We start from the raw sequence: 19,394 nt of genomic DNA, 5'->3' as shown, positions 1-19,394 counted from the left end.
TCAAGGAGAGATGGCAAAAGCAGCACGGCATCGCAGACCGCTCTGTCATGTTCTTGCACAGGCAGGCAAATGGAGAGGTTTGGACCTTCAAGGCACAAATCAGCGATATGGTGCAAATCAGAGAAACACCCTGGTCCCAACACGATTGGAGCCTGGCCAAGTGGAGACCAAAAGCAGGTAGTGGGCCATTGCCCAAATACCTTTCTGCTTCAGGAGCTCCTGTGACTTGATCACGTTAATGAGCCCAGGGCAGCCTGCTGCTGCTCCGAGCATCCTCAGAGATGCACGACTGCTTTTCACATTAGCCCTGGTCTCCAGCACGGGGCTGGGCCGGCGCTCAGAACTCACGTACTGACTCCCTGGCTCTGTGCACTATGGCCACTAAAAATAGAAAAATGTTTTTCTGAAATGTCATTGGGACGCTCCTTCCAGGGCCCAGGCAAACAAGGCTTCTGCCTGGATCCCAGCACGGGCTGTCCACCAACGGGTATTTTCTTGGGACATAAATGCTTCTTCCACTGCTACAAGACTTTGGAAAGAAGGTGATGTGTTCTTTCTTGGTACCTGAATCTACCTAAAAAGGCAAGCCCTGAACTCTGTAAATCAATGAAGGAATGAGGGGTGCCTTCAACATGGCAATGTCAGTGGAAGGAGGCGATGAAGCATGGGATCCTGTCTGCATTTTGCAGGAGCGAGTGCCCGTGCCTCTCCTGACCAGCCAGGCTCAGCCAGCGAGCTCCATCCTTGGGTCTGCCCCTGCACCCCTGGCTGCTCCTCTGCCGCTTGCTCAAAGACTCCTGGTACAGCACCTCAAAACTACAAAAATACGGTGACAAGCAGCCAGGCCAGCTGTACAGTGGGGAAAAATCCATAGCTGGCGTTGCAAAATCTGGACTCTGACATGAAGACTGCGGTATTCTCTGTGCAGCAGCGGACGAATATCTATCAGGAGGCCAAGGAGCCATCAGACACCCCTGCTCCCCCCGCCGCAGCTCTGCAGCCTTCCTGGGGCTGGCAGCGAGCCACCAGCCCTGAACCACGGCAGGGCTGATCCGCCGCCGAGGGCACCTGGGGGGAGCAAGCGGGTCCCGTGCCAGCCTGGGCCCCCAGAGCCACCCTGCAGCTCTGGGGTGGCACGCCACCCCGCTCCCCAGCGCTCCAGCATCTCACGGGGCAGATCTCCAAGGCTGTAGCTCTATCAGCCCCAAGTCCTCCTCCTCTTTGGACTGAGGTGTTCTGCCCACGCAGGGATGATGTCTGCAGGAGGGAGAGGCAGAGATAGGGTCCAAGTCCGCTGGCATCCCTCAGAGCCTTGAGACCCTCCACCACCAGAGCCCCTCTCACTACCCCCAGCACTGCCAAAATCTTCTGCAGGGAGCCCGAAAGACAGCATCCTTCCAGAGAGGGGCAAGGCTCTCCCCCTCAGTCCATGCCCCGTTAATCTCCAGCTGTAATTGCTGCTGCTCTCACACCCTCGCCAGCGCAGAGGTAGCTGGGGCAGACCTGCGACGGGAGCCGGGCACTGCCCCGGAGCCTCAAACCACCGGGGCACTTCCACCTGCAAAATAACAATAGTGACAATTCATCAGCAATTTATAATTTTGGCTTGAAATTTCTAGCTGTCTCATCACAGCTGGGCAGGGACCGAAGGGGCCCAAACCCAGCGGCCACGCGCTGACCCCAGCTCTGGTGGAGAGGTAGAGCCCCAGGGCAGGTTTGCTGCCCCTTCTCCTGCCGGTGCCAGCCCCTCGCCCGTGTTTGCTACGGGATAAAAGTATCTGCAGGACCAAGCATCTCAGGGAAACAGCATCTCCCTTTATCCTGACCCCCTTACTGCACAGAGAGACTGATTTCCAACTTGTCTCCTTGTGTCATCACCAAATACTAATTTATAAGGCAGCGCTATTTCTGGAGGCCTCTGAGTTCAGGATTTTCAGCATGGGTGAAACTTTCGGCTGCTTGGCACCCACAGTTCAAGCAAAGAGCCCGTGCTGGCTGCATCCCCCCGGCTCTCACCGAGCTGCGCTCCGCCCTGTCCTGGCACAGCTTCTGCCTGCGCGGCATCACCGTGCCCAGGGCTCCCGGCTCCACCCTGCCCGGCTGTGCCTGGCGGGGCTCCAGGACCACACGCACTCCCCCCGTGGCCGTGGCCGTGGCCGTGGCCATGCACAATTATGGAAAGCAAAGTGCAGGGCAAGCGTCTGCACTGCACAAGCCTGTGCAGAGTCAAAGGCTCGGCTGCACGCTTGGTTACTCGCATGGTTTGACCTGCAATATTGTAAGAATTAATTACAACGGAATTTGTACTTCCATCTTCACCTGTTTCTCTCTTGGCGGAGAAAGCAGGCAGTGAGCCTGTGCTGCCTGTGTGATCCTGGGTACGGTGGTTAGTCGCTGTGGCTTTGTCTATACTAGTGAATTAAATGTGCCTGGGCTGACTGGCACCGAAGCCAGGTGGCAGGGAACAGACCAAGCCCTCGCCATTAACCTCTCCTCTAACACCACGCTGCCTGCCCTCCTGGCAGCAGCCCTGCCCGAGGCGGCTCCCAGCCCTGCTGGGAATGGTCTGGAGAGGGCTGCCTGGCCCGCGGGAAGCCCTGGCCCGAGATGCTCCAGCAGATTAACAATGAGCCCGGGAATGGCCCTTGGCTTTGTTGAATTCGATTTTGGGGATGTGTCCTGGGCCTTGGAGAGCAGTGAAACAACCTGGGGCAGAGACAGGGTGGAGGGAGGGGATGCAGCACGCAGGAGATTGCAAGTTGCTATAAGATGGAGGCAATGCATGTCCTCGGGGCATGTGGAAACCCTCCAGACAGTAAATCATTGTTCTGAAGTGCCTGACCTTATACTGCAGCATCTCCCTGCTCCCTCTCCAGAGGTTCCCCATCTATATAAAAAATAGCCACCGCTGCGTTATGACTCTCCAAATATTCTCATGTTTCTGGTTACAGTTTCGGAGCCCAACCGCAAGCCAAGGTCTCCAGCAAGTTCAGCGAATGTTCATTAATCTTTCCTGGCTTAGGCACTCAGTGGGCTCAGTAAAACTCCAAGCCAGAAAAGTTTCCGGCTGTCAGAGCCATGGGCCATCGCCAGGCAATACACCAAGAGCCTGTCCCGTGCCCGCAGACGGGTGGCAACGCAGTCACCTTACTGCAGGGGGCTGGATGCCGCGGGTGCATTCAAGGGCTCCAGAGTCTGAAGGAGGTTGGTTAAATAATGTCCAGCACAGAGCAAGCTGATATGCCCCTGTCAGCAGATACCCTGTGGCTCTGGGAGGAAGATGGGGGTTGTAGAGATGGGACGCCCAGAGCTGGTGGTCCCCACTCCCCTCCTCCTGCTCGGAGGATGCTGCCACCACGGCTCGGCTTTCCCTCCCCGCCACCCCATGGGCTGGCTCCAGGGAGAGGCAAGGCTGCACGGGGACAGCCGATGGCACGGGGACGGGAACAGCTGGTGGCACGGGAAGGAGAAGCCCAACCAAACCCCTCCAGCCAGAGCAACCCTCTCCCAGAGCTTGTAGGATGCTGGGGGGAACAAACACACCAGCGAGCGCAGAAACCACCAGGAAAAAAGAGTATTAAGGAAAGTCCAAACGTCTTTGCCACTGAGAAATGCAAGAGCAGGCTTTTGCATCTGCCCTAATTTAGGTCTTTCCCTCTGGAAAGGACTATTTGTGAAATGCTTTGTGTTTGTGCCCCCGGCATTAATCAGTCCCCGTTGGCTGCTGGCTCCACGGATCCCCCGTGCTCACAGGTGCCCCCGTGCTCGCCCCGCTCTATCCCACCCTCCCATGTGGCAGGTACCCAGCGGCTCTGGCCTTTCACAACAGATGTCCAAGGGGCTAAAAAGTGCTTGAAGATTTTTCTTTTAATTAAAGGAGCTCTGCAGACATGCTATATTCATATGTATTTTCCCCTATTTTTTAATTTATTGCTACATCAGCTATTAAAAAAAAAAAGGCAGAAAGAAGAAAGGAAGGGAGCTGCCGCAAGCTGAGCGCCTTTCGGGATGACTCACTGCAGTACTGAAATGGCTGCTGGCTTCAGACTCACCCTGCCTCTGCGATTTGCTTCCAACTGCAGAGGAGACCACGGCAAGAGGTTTCGCCCCCCGTCCCCACATGGAGGATTTACCATGTGGTTATCGACATAATCCCCCCCCCGGCTTCGGCGGGAGGAGACCTTCCTTCCCCAAGAGAGGAAGATGGGGGGAGACATGAAAGGAAGAGATGGCGAGGCGTTTCCAGCTGACCTGATTTTCTGCCTGTTCCCATCTCCACATCACTGCCAGTTAGTTCAGGAGTCGTGGCCCGTGCTTCGGGGAGCTGTGCCCTCCCAGTGCGGCTGCACACCCAGATGCACCGAGTAAGGGCCTTTGCACCTCAGTTTGCTGGGAAAGAGCCTTAAAAAAGGAGTCTCCCTTTCCTGCCATGGCTTGCCAGTGTCAGTGCGAAGTCAGGCCAACAAGCTCTGGTGGTTAACGGGAGTGTCAGGCCTTTCACACCTGAGTTTGTGCAGCAAAGGGAAAATTCACCTCGGGTACCATTGGTGCTGCAGCCAAGTCCCCTCTGAAGGATGCTGTGATGCCAGCACAAGCCTAAATGGGGCATCTGCAGCAGAGGTGAACTTTGCTCTCCTGCAGCTACTTTCAGCCAGGGCTTTGCGCTGCAGCAGGAGGCACGGAGGTGTCTCCCCTCCCTGTCTCCCCAGCCCCTTCCCAGTGTGACCCCTCCAGCCTGGGAGCATTACGGGCAGAGCCCCACAGCTCCCTGCCTCGCTTCCCACTCACGCTTCAGCTCCTCCGCAAGGCCCAGGGGACACTCAGCAAACCTCCCGGTGCTGGGAGAGCTGGTTTTTGGGGGGACAGGGCTCAGGTCTACCCTGTGGTGGTGCATAAATAAGACACTAGTTCAGAGACAAAGTGCTGGATGGAGCGGGCACCCTCGCAGCGCCTTCACGGCCCCCAAGGCACGGCTCCTTCTCTGAAAAATGGCTGGCTGAGAAATATTTTCAGAAGGGAAAAGAAAATTCACGCCGGTCACAGGATGGCAGTGACAGGTGGAGAAAAGCCCATGCGGGAGCCAGCCCTCCTTCCACCCCGTGGGCTGCACCCCGCTGGGGCTCAGCACCCGCTGTGAGCTGGGCTGAAGGTGTCTGCTGCAAGTGCCCGGAGCAGACAAAACTGGGCATCTTTATCTTGCAGCTTCCAGGGGTGCTCAGCCATCCCTAATTGCCATAAAAATAAATGCTTTTTACTTCATATCATAGAACAGAGGAATTTCCCTTATTTTTTTTTTCTCCTCGGTTTGTTTTTTTTTCTTTCCTGAGGCCTCCCTCAAAGTCATCCCTTCCCCCTCCCCCCGCTGCCTCCTTCCCATGTAAACAAGCACACGGCACACACAGTCTGACACATCACACACATGGAAACACGCTGATGGCCCCGCCGCGGCGAGCGCTGCCTGGCGCAGGGACGGGGCTGGCAGCACACGCGGCCGCGGGAGGCGGGCATGCGGGCAGGGGGAAGGATGCTCGTCTCCAAAAAGAGCTCTCAGCCGGCCATGTGCAAGGCTGGAGAAGCGTGAGCACCCGCAGGCTCCAGCCCCTCGGGCTGGAATCAGCAAGCCGAGGGATCTGATGCGGAGGGTGGTGTGAAGTCTCACCCCGTGCCTATCTGACACAGCTGCTCTGTGCCGGCTGCCGGAGCAATGAGGCATCACTGCACGGACATGCAGCCCTGGTCGTCACCCCGGGAAGGTCGCTCATCCTATCTTTCCCATCTCTCTGCTCCAGCAGCTGACTTCTGGGGCAGTTGGTGTGCTTGCAGCGGTCCCCGGGCCGTGTGGGGATGGCCCCGGATAGCGGCAGCAGCTTGCTGACCTGAAACACAACGTGTGCCATGCCTGGGACTCTCTGCCTTCGCCCACCTCCCGATGAGCCTTTAAAGAGACAGTGGGAAGCTCCGCGAGCCAGGGGGGCTCTTCCCCGGACGGCTGCCTCGGTGCCCTACGCACCCCCTGTCCCAAAGAGGAAGATGGAGTTGGAACGCATGGAGGGCGACTGTGAGGGCAGAGGCGCATCATCTGCCCGGCGCAGAGCAGCACCGCTGCTGGGGCCCGGCTCAGCCTGAACACCCACAGCACCGGACAGCACGCGGCACCCCGCGTAGCTCCAGGGGCTCAGCCCCCCAAGGGCAGCACTCGCCACTTGGGTGGCTTTGCAAAGAGCTGGGGTAGGCCAGGGCCGGACGAGGCCCGTACCCCCACCACGGCTCCCACCAGCCATCCCGCAGGCTCTCCTGGCTGCTAAAGGTGCTTCCAGCAGGTAAGGCGATCGGGGCAGACATACCCATGCCTGGCCCAGGTTTCCCGTCCCGCTGCCAGCCCCGGCTCGGCCCCGCATGGCCACCGCAGCGCTGCCTTTGCAGGGGAGACCGCTTGCCTCGCACCGGAGCTATGCCAACCCGCCAGCCCGTTTTGCCAAAATCGGGTTCCCCGTCTTGTGGTCCCGGTGGGCTTCCCCGGGGGACGGGGTGGGGTCCCCCCGGGCATCCCCGGGCATCCCCAGCCCTCTCCCCTGCACACAGCTCGGGGGCCCCGGGAGACTGCGCTGCTCCGGCCCCATCGTGCCGCCGAGGTGCTCGGGGCAGAGGCAGCCGGGGACCGGGGACCGGAGACCGGGGACCGGAGACCGGCCTCGCCTCCCCGCTCCCACCCCGCGGCTCCGGGCGGGCGGGCCGGAGGGCGGCACCCCCGGGAGGGGCGGCGGGCGGGACCCCCCCTCCGGCCCCGCGGAGCTTCTGCCGCCGCCGCCGGCCCCGCAGGGCTCCGCGGCTCCGCGCCGGGCGCGCACGCTGCGGCGGGGGCGGCGCCGAGGCAGGTGAGCGGCGGCGCGGGGCCGGGCTCCGGCTCCCGGGGTGCGGCAGGCACCGGCATCGCGGGGACCCGGGGCACCGGCAGCCGGGGCGCGGCAGGCACCGGCGTCCCCGGGCGGGGCGAGAACCCAGGGCACCGGCATCCCGGGGTGCTGCAGGCACCGGCATCCCGGGGACCCGGGGCACCGGCATCCCGGGGCGCGGCGAGGACCGTGAGATCGGCAACCCAGGGAACAGCAGGGACCGGGGCACCGGCATCCCGGGAACTCGGGGTACCGGCATCCCCGGGCATTGCAGGGATCAGCACCCTGGGGCGCAGCAGGCACCCGGGGCACCGGCATCCCGGGGTGAGAGGGCAACCGGAGCAGCGGCGTGCGGGGGTGAGCAGGGATGGGGGCAGCGGCACGCCGGGATGAGCGGGGAAGCGAGGCACCGACATCCCGAGATGAGCAGGGAGCCGCCGTGCTAGCACCCACATCCCGGGGTGCTGCTGGGACCCGGGGCACAGGGATACTCCTCTGGTCCCTCTGCAGGCGGGTGTAGGGGAGTCCCTCTCCCCGAAGCCTTCCCCCCACGGGGGCTGCACCTCCTCCTCCCCAGGGAGCAGGGCAGGGCGCGGGGGTCCCCTCCGGAGAGATGTGCACCCTCTGCGTGGGATCTGGGAGCAGAGGCTGGCACAGGGCAGGGCACCATCTGCAGCAGGCGCTGGGCTGCCCGCTCGCAGTAGAAACCCGAGCTGTTGGTAATCACCCCCTCCTGCACCCCGAAGCAGGCAGGGAGACCCCCCGTCATCTGCATCCCCATCCCTGGGCACTTCGGTGGCCCCTCAGTGTACAGCAGCAGCTCATGCTCTGCCTGCAGGGAGCAGCCAGCAGTGGGAATGCCCCCCCACTTCCATGCCCCCCCCGCCCGCCTGGCAAACCCCCCACTGCCAAAGGAAGGGCTTGGTCCTGAGCATCTTCAGGCCGATGGGTACAGGGACGCTCAGCGATGGGGACGGGGCTCTGCAGGGGCACTTTTGGATGACCAGAAAGCAGGCGTCTTCCCAGTCCTGCCCCAGCACATGGCTAATGGGGACACCATCCTGCAGGAGCTGGGAGGTCAGCCAGCCCCACTCCCCGCCTCAGGTACCCAGCGGGGGACCCCCAGCCCTACCCCAGCCCCATGGGCATCCCACGCAGGACTTCTCCAGCGGTTTGCAGCCACCAGCCCTGCACACCTGGGACGTGCAGGGTCGCAAGCCCGGGGTGACAGGGCGTTTAGGACTGGGCTGCAGGCAAAGGATAAGGGTTTCCTCCTTCTCTACGCATTTCTAATGGCTCCTTTGAGACAAGCCACACGACTCCCCGCTGGGAAGCCTCGCTGAGCTGTAAGTACAGGGCTTTTTATTTGGACTGTTAATCTAAATCTATTGTACCTGGTTGGAAAAGCCCCTGTGTGCAATACTCCCTGCACTTGCTGCATCCTCACTTGAATGTCTATTAGCATCTCCCTTCCCACTCCCTTGGGTCCCCTCTGCCAGTTAGAACAAATATACATAACTTCCATTTGAAAGCCTTTAAGAAAAAAATACGTTGCCAAGGGAAACTCTTCTAGCATTTCTTACAGATATGCTTGATCTGTTTTTATATTTTTTACTGTCATAAATGCATATATCAGAGATTTTTTTCTCCACAAGATACATATTCATTTGAACGCCCAACACCCAGCTCACACTGGGCTTGTGTAATTCTGATGGTTGTCTCCTTAAAATAACTTACAATATATTTCAAAATTTACCAGAAAGAGGCTGGCTTTATCTGTTCTATTTTACCAATCATTTATGGAAATTTTGCTTTAACGGAAGGAAAATTTTGCAAATTCACATTATTCCAGACAGACACATTTGTATTCTCTGTCCGTTATGCTTTAAAATAAAAAAACACCCAACGTTCCTAAAGTAAGCTTCTGTTTCCCAGCAGATACCCCTGCCAATGCGAGACGGGCGCATGCTTTGATGATCCAACAGGGGAGATCATGCCAGGTCTTAGTTCAAACCTCAGTTTTATTCTAAAGCTGAGCTTAGCTAGTCGTGAAACAAGTAGGCAAAAGAGTTATAAAACTATTAATTGCTGCTTTAGATTCCTAGATGAAAGCTGTATGTGGGCAGAAATAATTTGCTGTATTCAGAAGCGAACATCAGAAAGGAGCATCTCAGACAGTTCGCGACCCTTCTCCTTCTCCTCGCTCTGCTTCCCGCGTGGGAGGCAGGCAGCGAGGGATTTCCCTGGGGTACAAAGCCTTGCAGGGTCCTGACACCCACCTTTTTTTTGAGCTGGGAGAGAGGTGGGAGCCAGCTCCCTCCTGGCCCTCAGGGTTTGGCACGTCTCACCCGGAGCCGCAGCCATGCAGCACAGCCGTGCGCTGGGCATGGTCCTGCGGAGCTGGAGCAGCGCTTTAGGCTTGTCCTGCTCTCCCAGAACAGCCACCCGTAGCCACCCGGGCTACCTTGTGCCCCAGCCCAGCCCCAAAACCACCTTTCCTGTGATTTCGGTGACATTTGACCTGGTCTCCTGGAGTGGCTGCTCCTGGGGGCTCCTGTATAAGGCGGGTGCGGAGAGAGGCTGAGGACGGGTGTGGGATAAGCTGGATCCCACAGACCCACCCCCACGGGCTCCGTGTGTGTTTGTAGCCTGAATGCATGAGCATCCTTCTGGAAGGAACCTGGATTAGTCATCGCCACCCCACAGATGGGCTGTGTGATGTCTTCCCTGGAAAAGCTAATCTGTTACAGAAATTCCAATTTATCCCTGAAAAGGAGAGTTTACACCCTTTTTTGTCCCTTGCTTTTGTCTTAAGCATTAAAAAAGTTGATCCTTCTTTTTTTTTCCCTCCCCTTTGAAAGGCAAGACAATCAGTCCATTAAGCTCTGAGGCTTATCACAAGCCGGTTGCCTCCTCCAGACATGGTGTAATGGGAACCGCTGGCTTTGTGGTGCAAAGCCTGTGTCTTTAAGGAGCCCTGGCTCTGAGATGCAGTGGAGTTAGCAGATGCCTTTGCTAGGCTATTTCGCACAAATCTGGCATTTGCTGCACCCACAGCCCTGCTCAGCTTAAAAACATACCTCTGGGGTTTATTTCTAACCATTACTCCACTACCTGTTCCTCTCCAGCTCTGCTCTGACCTCCAGATTTAGATGTAAAAACATCCCCCAGGTCCCTCCCGGTCTGACAAACCTTTTACGCTGCATTTCTCAGACACTGGAAAACATGCAGAGCCCTTCCCCTGCTTTGGTGTTTGCCCCGTAAACCCCATGAGATGTCCGGTGAGCAACGTGGGGCTGGGGTGCAAGGGGGTCTGCAGGGGAACCGGGATTCCCTTGGGCAGGGGGGGACCTGCCTCGTGTCACTGACCTGGCCTTGGCCCTTGGTGGCTGCTGTCGGACCGGACTGTCCTGTGCGGGGTCTGGTGGCACCTCGGCATCACCCCAGGAGCTGCTGCAGCCTTTTCCCTCATCTCCCGCTGCCTGCCTGTGGCCTCTGACCCTGCATCACCTAAAAGTTTGAAAACTTCAGTGGGCGACACAAGACAGGGAAGGTGAGGGATTTCTCTAATAAGCAGCTGGCTGATTAAAACCAGGGAGGGAAGCCTTTGAGATGGGAGTCAGGCTAGTCTGGAGGTCACAAATGCCTCAGTGACCACTGCAGCAAAAGCATCAGCGGCTGCAGAAGTCGTGTTGGTACCAGCAGCGACTCTGGAAGTGCGAGCAGAGCTCAGGAGCAAGTCACGCCTAATAGCGGGATTTTTCCAAAGTAGCCAATGCGTGGGGAAAAACGTAATTCCTCAACCAAGAGAGCAAATGCAATGTCCCTCCTAAGGACACCCAACACTCCCCTGCCAGGAGCGGGGGGACCGCCTGGGTACGGGGCTGCTCCGCACGTCCCCAGGCGTTTTGATGAATAAGGTAGGTGGAGAAGTCTGATTTCAAGTCTGACACAAGAAGATCACAAACCTTTTTATTTGCCTTTTGATTCTAAGCTTCTGGTCGAGACGGGTGAATGTGTTTGCAGGTGTGGAATGCTTCTCTTTCTTAGATGCTTTAACTGCTTCTCATTAGAAAATGGAATTTCTGCTGGACAGAAAAGCCCAGCTCCCCGAAACTTCTAAAATCCTGAAACATGACAGAAATCAAAACTTTGATTTTTATTTCCCTACCAATGCACAGGTTTTTAATTGTCATCAATGATTCTGAATCATGTTTTTGTTATGTTTCAACATTATAAAAATAATCGTAATATTTTACATGACAGAACACACAAGAGGAAACAAAGCAGGGAGATGAATTGTTTTGACACTTCTTCCACTGAAATTCTCCCTAAAACTGACAACTTCTGTGAAAACACTTTGATTTTGGCAAAATTGCCTTTGCTGCTGGGAAGATTGCACCATCCAAAAAGGACTTTTTGACCAGGTCTAATTAGCAACGTAGGTAGTCGGGCTACAAAGCTCTTTGGCAGAATCACTGCGGCGGTGATTTGATGAGCACGGGGCAGCGTGAGATCTGTTTTTTCCACAGGGGAGGCTCTTTGGGGGATAAATCCTCTCTTCAGCAACTAATTACCTGTTTGAACAAGGCAAGCCCCCTGGATGAGGTGCCGGAGGTGCAGTACACTGCCTTCCGTAGGCCATTAGCAAAGGGAGAAACTTTAAAATAAAGCAAGGAAAAGTTTGACCTGGAAAAATCATTGCCTTTTTTTTTTTTTCCTTCCATACCACCGAAGAACAACTGCCCAAAGCTGTTTCTCTCCGCCCCCCCCCTCCCTGGTCCTCACTTTTCAAAAGGCAAACATCCCTCCAGAAGCATCCCCAGGGTGCTTCTGGCCCTCTCCCTCCCGGGAGCACCCGGAGTGGGGGGAGCCCTGCGTCCCCTCCAGCCCCGCTGTGTCTCACCCGCAGGTGGAACCAGCTCCCGCTCTGCTGATCATGGTCAACAAGACCTTAAATTACTGGGGTCCCGGTTTTGAGGAGGACGTTATCAACATCAACGTGGGGGGTCTGAGAAGGCGGCTCAGCTCCAGCGCCCTCTCCAAGTTCCCCGACACCCGCCTGGGACGCCTGCTCTCCTGCGACTCGGAGGAGTCCATCCTGCAGCTCTGCGATGACTACGATGTGAGTGCCAGGGAGTTCTACTTCGACCGAAACCCCGGCTTCTTCCTCTACGTGCTCCACTTCTACCAGACGGGGAAGTTGCACGTCATGGAGGAGCTGTGCGTCTTCTCCTTCTGCCAGGAGATCGAGTACTGGGGCATCAACGAGTTCTTCCTGGACTCCTGCTGCAGCTACCGCTACCATGAGCGCAAGCTGGAGAGCCGGCACCACAACTGGGACGAGGAGAGCGAGGTCAGCAGCGTGGACACGTCCCCCGATGAGATCTCCGACATCAACCACGACCTGCTGCGCTACAGCACGCTGCGCTGTGGCAATCTGCGCAAACGCCTCTGGCTCACCATGGAGAACCCCGGCTACTCCATCCCCAGCAAACTCTTCAGCTTCGTGTCCATCAGCGTGGTGCTCGTTTCCATAGCCACCATGTGCATCCACAGCATGCCCGAGTACCAGGAGGTGGATGAGAACGGCAACGTGCTCGATGCACCCGTCCTGCACAAGCTGGAGTATTTCTGCATCTCCTGGTTCACCTTTGAAGTGTCTTCCCGCCTCCTGCTCTCCCCCAACCCCAGGAAGTTCTTCAAGCACCCGCTGAACCTTATTGACATTGTCTCGGTGCTGCCCTTCTACTTCACCCTCTTGGTGGACGTGACCATGGGCAGTGACTCGGAGCTGGGCAACCTGGGCAAGGTCGTGCAGGTGTTTCGGCTCATGAGGATATTCCGGGTGCTGAAGCTGGCTCGACACTCCACCGGACTGAGGTCACTGGGGGCCACCTTGAAGGTAAACTAGCTCCTTATCTCCTTATATGCTCCTATAGTCTGTGGGTAAGAAGGAGACCTCTGGTCTGGCCGGGGGATGTGGACATTCCCGTTCCCAGTGAGCTACCAGCTCTGGGTGGTGTCTGGCGAGCATGTTTGGGGTGGTGGGCTGGGTTGTTGGTTTGTGTGTCTGCTAAAGCAACCAAGTGTGAGGAGCACTTCATGAGTCCTCTTTGTGCACACACTCAGAGCAAACAGCAATTCACCCCATGGCTTGTAGACTTTGCTTCATGCAGAACTGGTGCTACTAGGGACTCAGCCACCCCTTCCCCACCACGGTGTGCAAGTCCTGTTGCACGGTGTTGGAACTGACTCAGCCATGCATGGGTGGATGGTGATGTCCCACCAGAAGTGGGTCAGTGCCCGGCTGGGCTGCGAGTGGCTTGCTGAGCTGGGACCAGGCCAGCTACCAGCACCAGCCTGTGTGGCTCGGAGCTGCGCCTGTTCCCAGTCTGGGAGAAGGAGGAACCTCCTAAGGGTATGCTGCCAGCTGGCCGGAGGCCAGTGTCCAACCCTGGGTGTCCAACCCCATCTAGGGAGACATAGAGATCCTAGTCCAGCTGAACTGGCACTTGGATGCTCCAGGGTATGATGAGGTGGGGACTGGCACATGGTTAACCATGGGTGGTGCAGAACAGCAATAGAAAAGCAGAAGGTTAGCTGCAGGGCCTGCGACAACCAGCCCAAGGCAGGGTGTGTGTCCCCAGCAGAGCCTGGGCTACCAGCAGCTGCTGGAGAGGCTCAGGGAAAGCACGACATGCAGGGCTGGGGGACCGTGTGGTCCTCAGGAGGAAGAGCTGGATGTGGAGATGCTGAGACAGGGAAGGACCAGGGTCCAGGCATGCTGGGAGGTGGCACCCCTGCAGGTTTGGTGAGAGGAGAGCCTCATCCTCCATGGCATGCACCAAGGCTGCGTCTCTCCAGACCCCCTCTGCAGCACCCCCAGCCAGACCAAGACCAGCTGTGACAAGAGTCAAAGCATGAAGCTATCATGAAATCCTCACCAGCCTGGTGCTGTGGCCCAGACCTCCATCGCTGCAGCTCCTCCAGCTGCACAGCATGGACCAGTCACAGTGCCCTGCGCAGCTCTCAGCTCTCCCCCACCGTCCCTCCCTCCTCCATCCCCTGCGGGCTGAGGGCCACGTGCCCGAATCTGGGGAGGGTGAATCTGTCCCCTCACCTCCTGCGCTTGCACAGAAAATCCAGCCTGATGCAGAGGCCAATTAAACTCAGCCTTTAACTGTCTCTGATTCTTGGCGACCACATCAAGAGAAATCCTAAAGCCGATCCTCCAGCCTGCCAAGACGCAGGGCGACACAGGCTCCCGATGCCCCATCACACACGGGGCTTGTGCTGGGCACAGGGAGGGGGTCACCAGCGCAAACATCTCCTCTCCTCGTGGGACTGCCTCTGGTCCCCACATTTAAACCAGAAAACTGGTTTTCAAGCACTGCTCATGAAATGTCCCTGTACTTTTTCCTCCTTCAAACAAAGGCTATGCCAAACAAATGGCCAAGGAAAGCAATCTTCATAACAGAGCTTGAAATTCAACCAAAGGGATGCTCTCCTCCCACTCAGCGCCTGGCAGGGGCCAGAGCCGCAGCTGCTGGCGCTGCGGGGCATCGCAGGGGTGAAGCGGGCACACCTGCAGCTGGGGACACCCCGTTTCTCACTGCTGCAGCCGTGGCAGGGCTGGCATGGGATGTCCTGGCATCAGCAGGACTTGACTGCCAGGGTTTTTCTGTGGGTGAGCCATGGAGAAATGTAAACCTCCAGCGTGGCTGGGGACGAGGATGAGCAGTAGGAAAGGTCTTCTGCCAACTTCTGCTGTGAAGCAGGACCAGCCCAGCCCACCCCTAATCCTGCAAATCCCACAGAACATTAGAAAAAAATGGGGGAAAAAATTCAGGCATCCTCAAAGCCTGCTCAAAATGGGGTCCAGGGAGGATTATTTGAAATGAAGATGCCTGAAGTCCTACCTCCATCGTACTTACTTCCGAACACTCACCTTGAAAGAGCAATTAGCAAGTGACAGACCCCTGTAACACTGCTTGCGGAATTGAAATAAAATTGTATGTGGGAAGGGCTCCCTGAACCCTTTCTGGGCTCCATTTAAGCGTGAATAACACATTGCAGCAGAGCAGGGACTGATGGGCTCATCTGCATGTTATTAAGCAGCAGACGAGATCCGGGGAGCCGGTAGTGTCCTGGCTCCAGCCTCTGCCGAGCCGCTGATTCACCGAGTGACGTGCTGGAAAGTGCCGCTTCCCGGGGACTCCGGAGCCAGCTGTAAATGGGGATGAGCGAAGACACAAATCTGACGCAGCAGCTTGGCGTTGTGATTTACTGGGCACATAAATTACAACATCTTGTTAATCATAATTTACTTCCCATTGCAAGAGCGTAAAGCAGCAGCAGAGGAGTAAAGGCTGTTAACAGCCAGGAAGCGGGAGCGATGGCTCTGGCAAGCCGAGTAATTGTTCCCCTGCCACAAAAGTGCTAGCAGAGGGATTTCTGTCATTTGTACATCATAAACTCTGAACTGTCTTCAGATTGCTTGCGGCCTGATCCAGGGTCTATTTAATTTGAGGAGAGGCTTCCCACACGTCTCTGCTCTTCCTCCCTGCCATGCACGACATCCATTACTGTTATCGCAGCTTCCCGGGTGCGGGTTTGGTGCCTGTCTCCCACTGGCAGTCAATAGGTGTTAGGCACGGAGTAATTTAGGCATCTGCAGGGATCTACAGTTGTTGTCTGTCCCCTTAGGGGCTTAAATACACAAATCGGTTGGAAGAGCCAGAGCTGCACGTCCCCAGACAGCAGATGCATCACCCCGCTGTCACTATCGCAGGCCATCTCCGGGCTTGGTCCCCATGCTGGTTATCTCCAGCCAGGCTCAAACTGAGCTCTTCCATTTCATTTGTCTTCTGCTGTACTGCAGCAAAGATGTGCATTCAGCAGGGGCAGGAGCCCATGCATGGCTGTCCCAAGGGCAGGCAGGGCTCCTGCCACCCAAAGAGACTGCTGCTGGGGTGGCAGCTTCCCTGGAGCCTTTTATTATCCCCCAAGGCTGGCTGCTTGCTAAGCCTGCATCCCACCCGAACCCCGGCTAAGCCTGCATCCCACCCAAAGCCCAGCTGCGGCTGCCTGCCCCTGGATCAATGAGCGAACCACACATTTTGAGGATAAATGGCTGCAAATAGGTGGCAGCCAGTGCCTGAGGATCAGCTGTGCCGCAAGCCCTGACCCTGCTTGAAAATTAAAGCAGTAGGAGCTATCGAGCTGCCTGACTTCCCCCTCACCTTCACCCTCCAACACATCCCAGGGCCATAACTGATACTCTTTAAAAATGTATAAGGTTATTCAGCTCTGCTGCTCCCCAGCTGGGACGTACGGACGTGCTGTTAAGCTCCAGCCAGGAGCAAGCCTTTCATGGCCAAGTGATACATCCTTGAAACTCGGTGACTCTGAGCTGTTTGTCCTTCCCAAGGAGCTCCCTCGGAGCTGCTATAGGGCATTTGCAGCCACAGGCGACAGCAGAGGAGGAGGAGATTATTTCCCCTCGGTATTACTGGCATTAGCTGAGCAGCTTTTGCCAGCAGTCTAAGCAAAGTCTTCTCGTTCCCTGCCGTGAATCCACCTCCTTTATGTCTCATCTTGACCGTGGAAGCTCTTTTCCCACGTCTTCTGTTGTTTGCTTTGCTGAAATGTTGTTTCGTTTAGTCATTATGTGGTCTCCACTAAAACATTCTTTGGCTGTTAGGAGAATGGGGAAAAAAACCCCACGATCAGAGCTCTGCTTTCCTTTCCCCAAAAGATGAAGAGCAATGTGGCAGATCAGTGGGCAGAAACATCCAAGAAATTTGCTTGTGACAATCAAAAAGCGAGTGGACTAGCCATGCTGTGAGGACAGCGGTGGCTTTGGCACTGGCGGGTGGTCAGCCTGGCCCTGCCGAAAAACGGGGGCTCTGCGCTGGGGGTCCCCATCCCCGCTGCGTGCAGGGCTCTCGGCTCACACCTCGCCGGCTGCAGGGCAGGGGTGGGAGCTGGGTGCTGGATTTGGCCCATGTGCCAGCGCTGGTCCATGGCAGTTTGCCTGGTCCCAGCTTGTCCTCTGGCAGTCCCCTTCCCGGCATCACTTGCTGCCTTGTCCCCTGACTGCCCACTGCCTTTTCCCCACCCCAGGTTTTTGGCATGGGTTTATACTTTGCTCAAAAATTAAGAATATCCAGAGAAAGATTGCAACAAAAATGTTTTCGTTTGAAACCAGAGAAATGATGGCTTCTTCAAGGAGCATTGCACACCTCTGCTGCCAGTCTGTCTCCCTGGGTCCCATGCACCCGCCTGGGAGGTTGGGTGTCCTATGGTCCCCTTCCCGCTGGGGCTCCCAGACCCCTCGGGGTGGGGCTCGGCGAGCAGGGGGGTGCAGCACCCCATGGGGGTGGGTGCTGAGACCAGCCCACGCTGACTTTGGATGGATCCCCGGACTGACCTGATGACCAGGGCTGCTTGGATTCATGTCAGCTCAGAGGTTCACTTGAGTCTCCCATAGAGAAGCAGCAAAACCCGAAGGGAAATGTAATTATCTCAGAAACGGTGGTTTCTGCAAGAAAACTCTCCCCCTGGAACAAGCCCCTCTGCCCTCGGGCCGTCCTGCAGACACTGCCGGAGACCCCTCACCGGGGTCATTGGGTGCTGCGCAGGTGCCAACGGCCGACCCCTAACCCGTCACCCAGCCCTGGGGCTGGGGTGCTGAGCCAGGAGAAATTTGCTGCCGGGCTGGTGCCTCCCAAGTCGGATCAGCCGGAGTTTTGCCTCTGGTAGCCATGAAACCTCATTTCATTTGGTGGCTGGAACAGAGGGGGCAGGGCGGGCTGCCTCCACCCGGGTTTCTTTCTGCAACAAGGCAGTGCAGAGACACCCCCCCACTGCATCTGGCTCCTGCACCCATGGGTGCTGGGGGAGGGATGGGAGGCTGACCCTGCTGCGGGGTGCTGCAGGGCCACCAGAGCTGCTGCCCACCCCGTGTAAGAGCAGTGTAAGAGCAAAATCTTCTTGAACTCTGCAAGCTGGAGCACCCCGATCCCTCCTTCCCAGGTGTGTAACGAAGGGTTAAATGGGCGGTGGGACTGTAGGTGGTGGTGGGGTATAGGGGGGAGCAGGTGAGTCCCTGGGGCTCTGGTTGTGGGGTCTCCCGGCAGGCGGGGAGCCCGGGGCTGAAGAGCTAGGGCTGAGCCTGCAGCGGAGGCACACGTCCTCCCTGCGAGCGCCTCGCCAGCGTCTCAGGAAAATACAAATCGCTTCACTTAGAGGCTGCCTTTAGGTGGTTTCTGGGGACCTGCCAAGCTAAAAGGAAAATGTCTCTAAATATTGTTAGCCGAGATCAGATCGGAGCGAGTGCTGGAGGCAGGGGAGTAGCCTCTGCCTGGGAACGCTGGCTGGGAAGCTCCGGTCCCCTTGCCCGTCCCCTGGCCCGGCACTGCCTCCCCCTCCCAGGCTGGTGGAGGGCAGAGGGGCGGCTGTGGGTGCCAGGGCTGATTTCCCGGCTGCCCACTCACTGCGGGTGTGGGTCACCCACGCACCCCCCCAACCTGTCTGAGCCTGGCCCCGCAGAGACACATCCTATGGCAGGGATGGAGAGAGACACCGAGATCCCCGACGGAGGCGTGCATGGAGTCGGTGTGCAGGGCTGTATTTGCACTGCGGGATCCCAGTGGCCCGGCCCTGACGGGTGCTGTGGCCCCCGCTGAGCACTGCTCTGCTTTGCCTTCCAGCACAGCTACCGGGAGGTGGGGATCCTACTGCTCTACCTGGCCGTGGGGGTCTCTGTCTTCTCCGGCGTGGCCTACACCGCTGAGAAGGAGGAAGACGTTGGCTTTGACACCATCCCGGCGTGCTGGTGGTGGGGCACGGTCAGCATGACCACCGTGGGCTACGGCGATGTGGTGCCCGTCACTGTGGCGGGCAAGCTGGCTGCCTCGGGCTGCATCCTGGGGGGCATCCTGGTCGTGGCGCTGCCCATCACCATCATCTTCAACAAGTTCTCCCACTTCTACCGCAAGCAGAAGGCGCTGGAGGCGGCCGTGAGGAACAGCGGGAAGAAAGACCCCGAGGACGTGGAGAGCACCTCCAGCCGCGACCGAGACTCGGAGGCTCTGAGCGAGACCTCCCTGGGCAGAGGCAGCCCCGACCGCCGCGGTCTGACCCCCAGCGCCCACCCCACGCCCTGACCCCACCGCGCCACGGCACCGGGGCGCGCGCGGGACCGGCTTGCTCACCGCGAGCACGGCACGGCTGTTGCACCGGGACACAGCGGAGGAGCCAGGCTCTCCCCGTCTTGCACCGTGCCTGGCATCACCCCTGCCCTGCGAAGGACAGGAGGGGTTGGAGGAGATGCCCAGCGGGTGCCGGCTGCTTCCAGCCTCCGGGACGCAGCACCCAGGTCCGCCTGGATGTGTTTCACCCAGTGATGGCCCTGCTCCCTGTGGCTGCAAATGGAGGCTGCGGCACTGGACATACCCCTGCCAGAAAGGGAGTGAGAAAAAAAGAAATACAGGT

General features: G+C 57.7%; 1 protein-coding gene across 1 annotated transcript; it reads left to right on the top strand.

Annotated features, from left to right (window-relative positions):
* Positions 1-11,804: 11,804 nt before the first annotated feature.
* KCNS1 (potassium voltage-gated channel modifier subfamily S member 1) lies at positions 11,805-19,394 on the top strand. Its single transcript, XM_075166458.1, has 2 exons — positions 11,805-12,798; positions 18,611-19,394. Exons 1-2 carry the CDS (start codon positions 11,833-11,835, stop codon positions 19,064-19,066), a joined length of 1,422 nt encoding a protein of 473 aa, XP_075022559.1. The 5' UTR covers positions 11,805-11,832; the 3' UTR covers positions 19,067-19,394.

Source organism: Calonectris borealis, chromosome 17 (genome assembly GCF_964195595.1).
Source record: "Calonectris borealis chromosome 17, bCalBor7.hap1.2, whole genome shotgun sequence".
NCBI lineage: Eukaryota > Metazoa > Chordata > Aves > Procellariiformes > Procellariidae > Calonectris > Calonectris borealis.
This window is presented reverse-complemented; position numbering and strand designations above follow the sequence as displayed.

Coding starts and splice junctions, on each gene's coding strand:
- KCNS1 (XM_075166458.1), top strand. CDS start 11,833: ATGGTCAACAAGACCTTAAATTACTGGGGTCCCGGTTTTGAGGAGGAC. Junction 12,799..18,610: donor CACTGGGGGCCACCTTGAAG/GTAAACTAGCTC, acceptor TTTGCCTTCCAG/CACAGCTACCGGGAGGTGGG.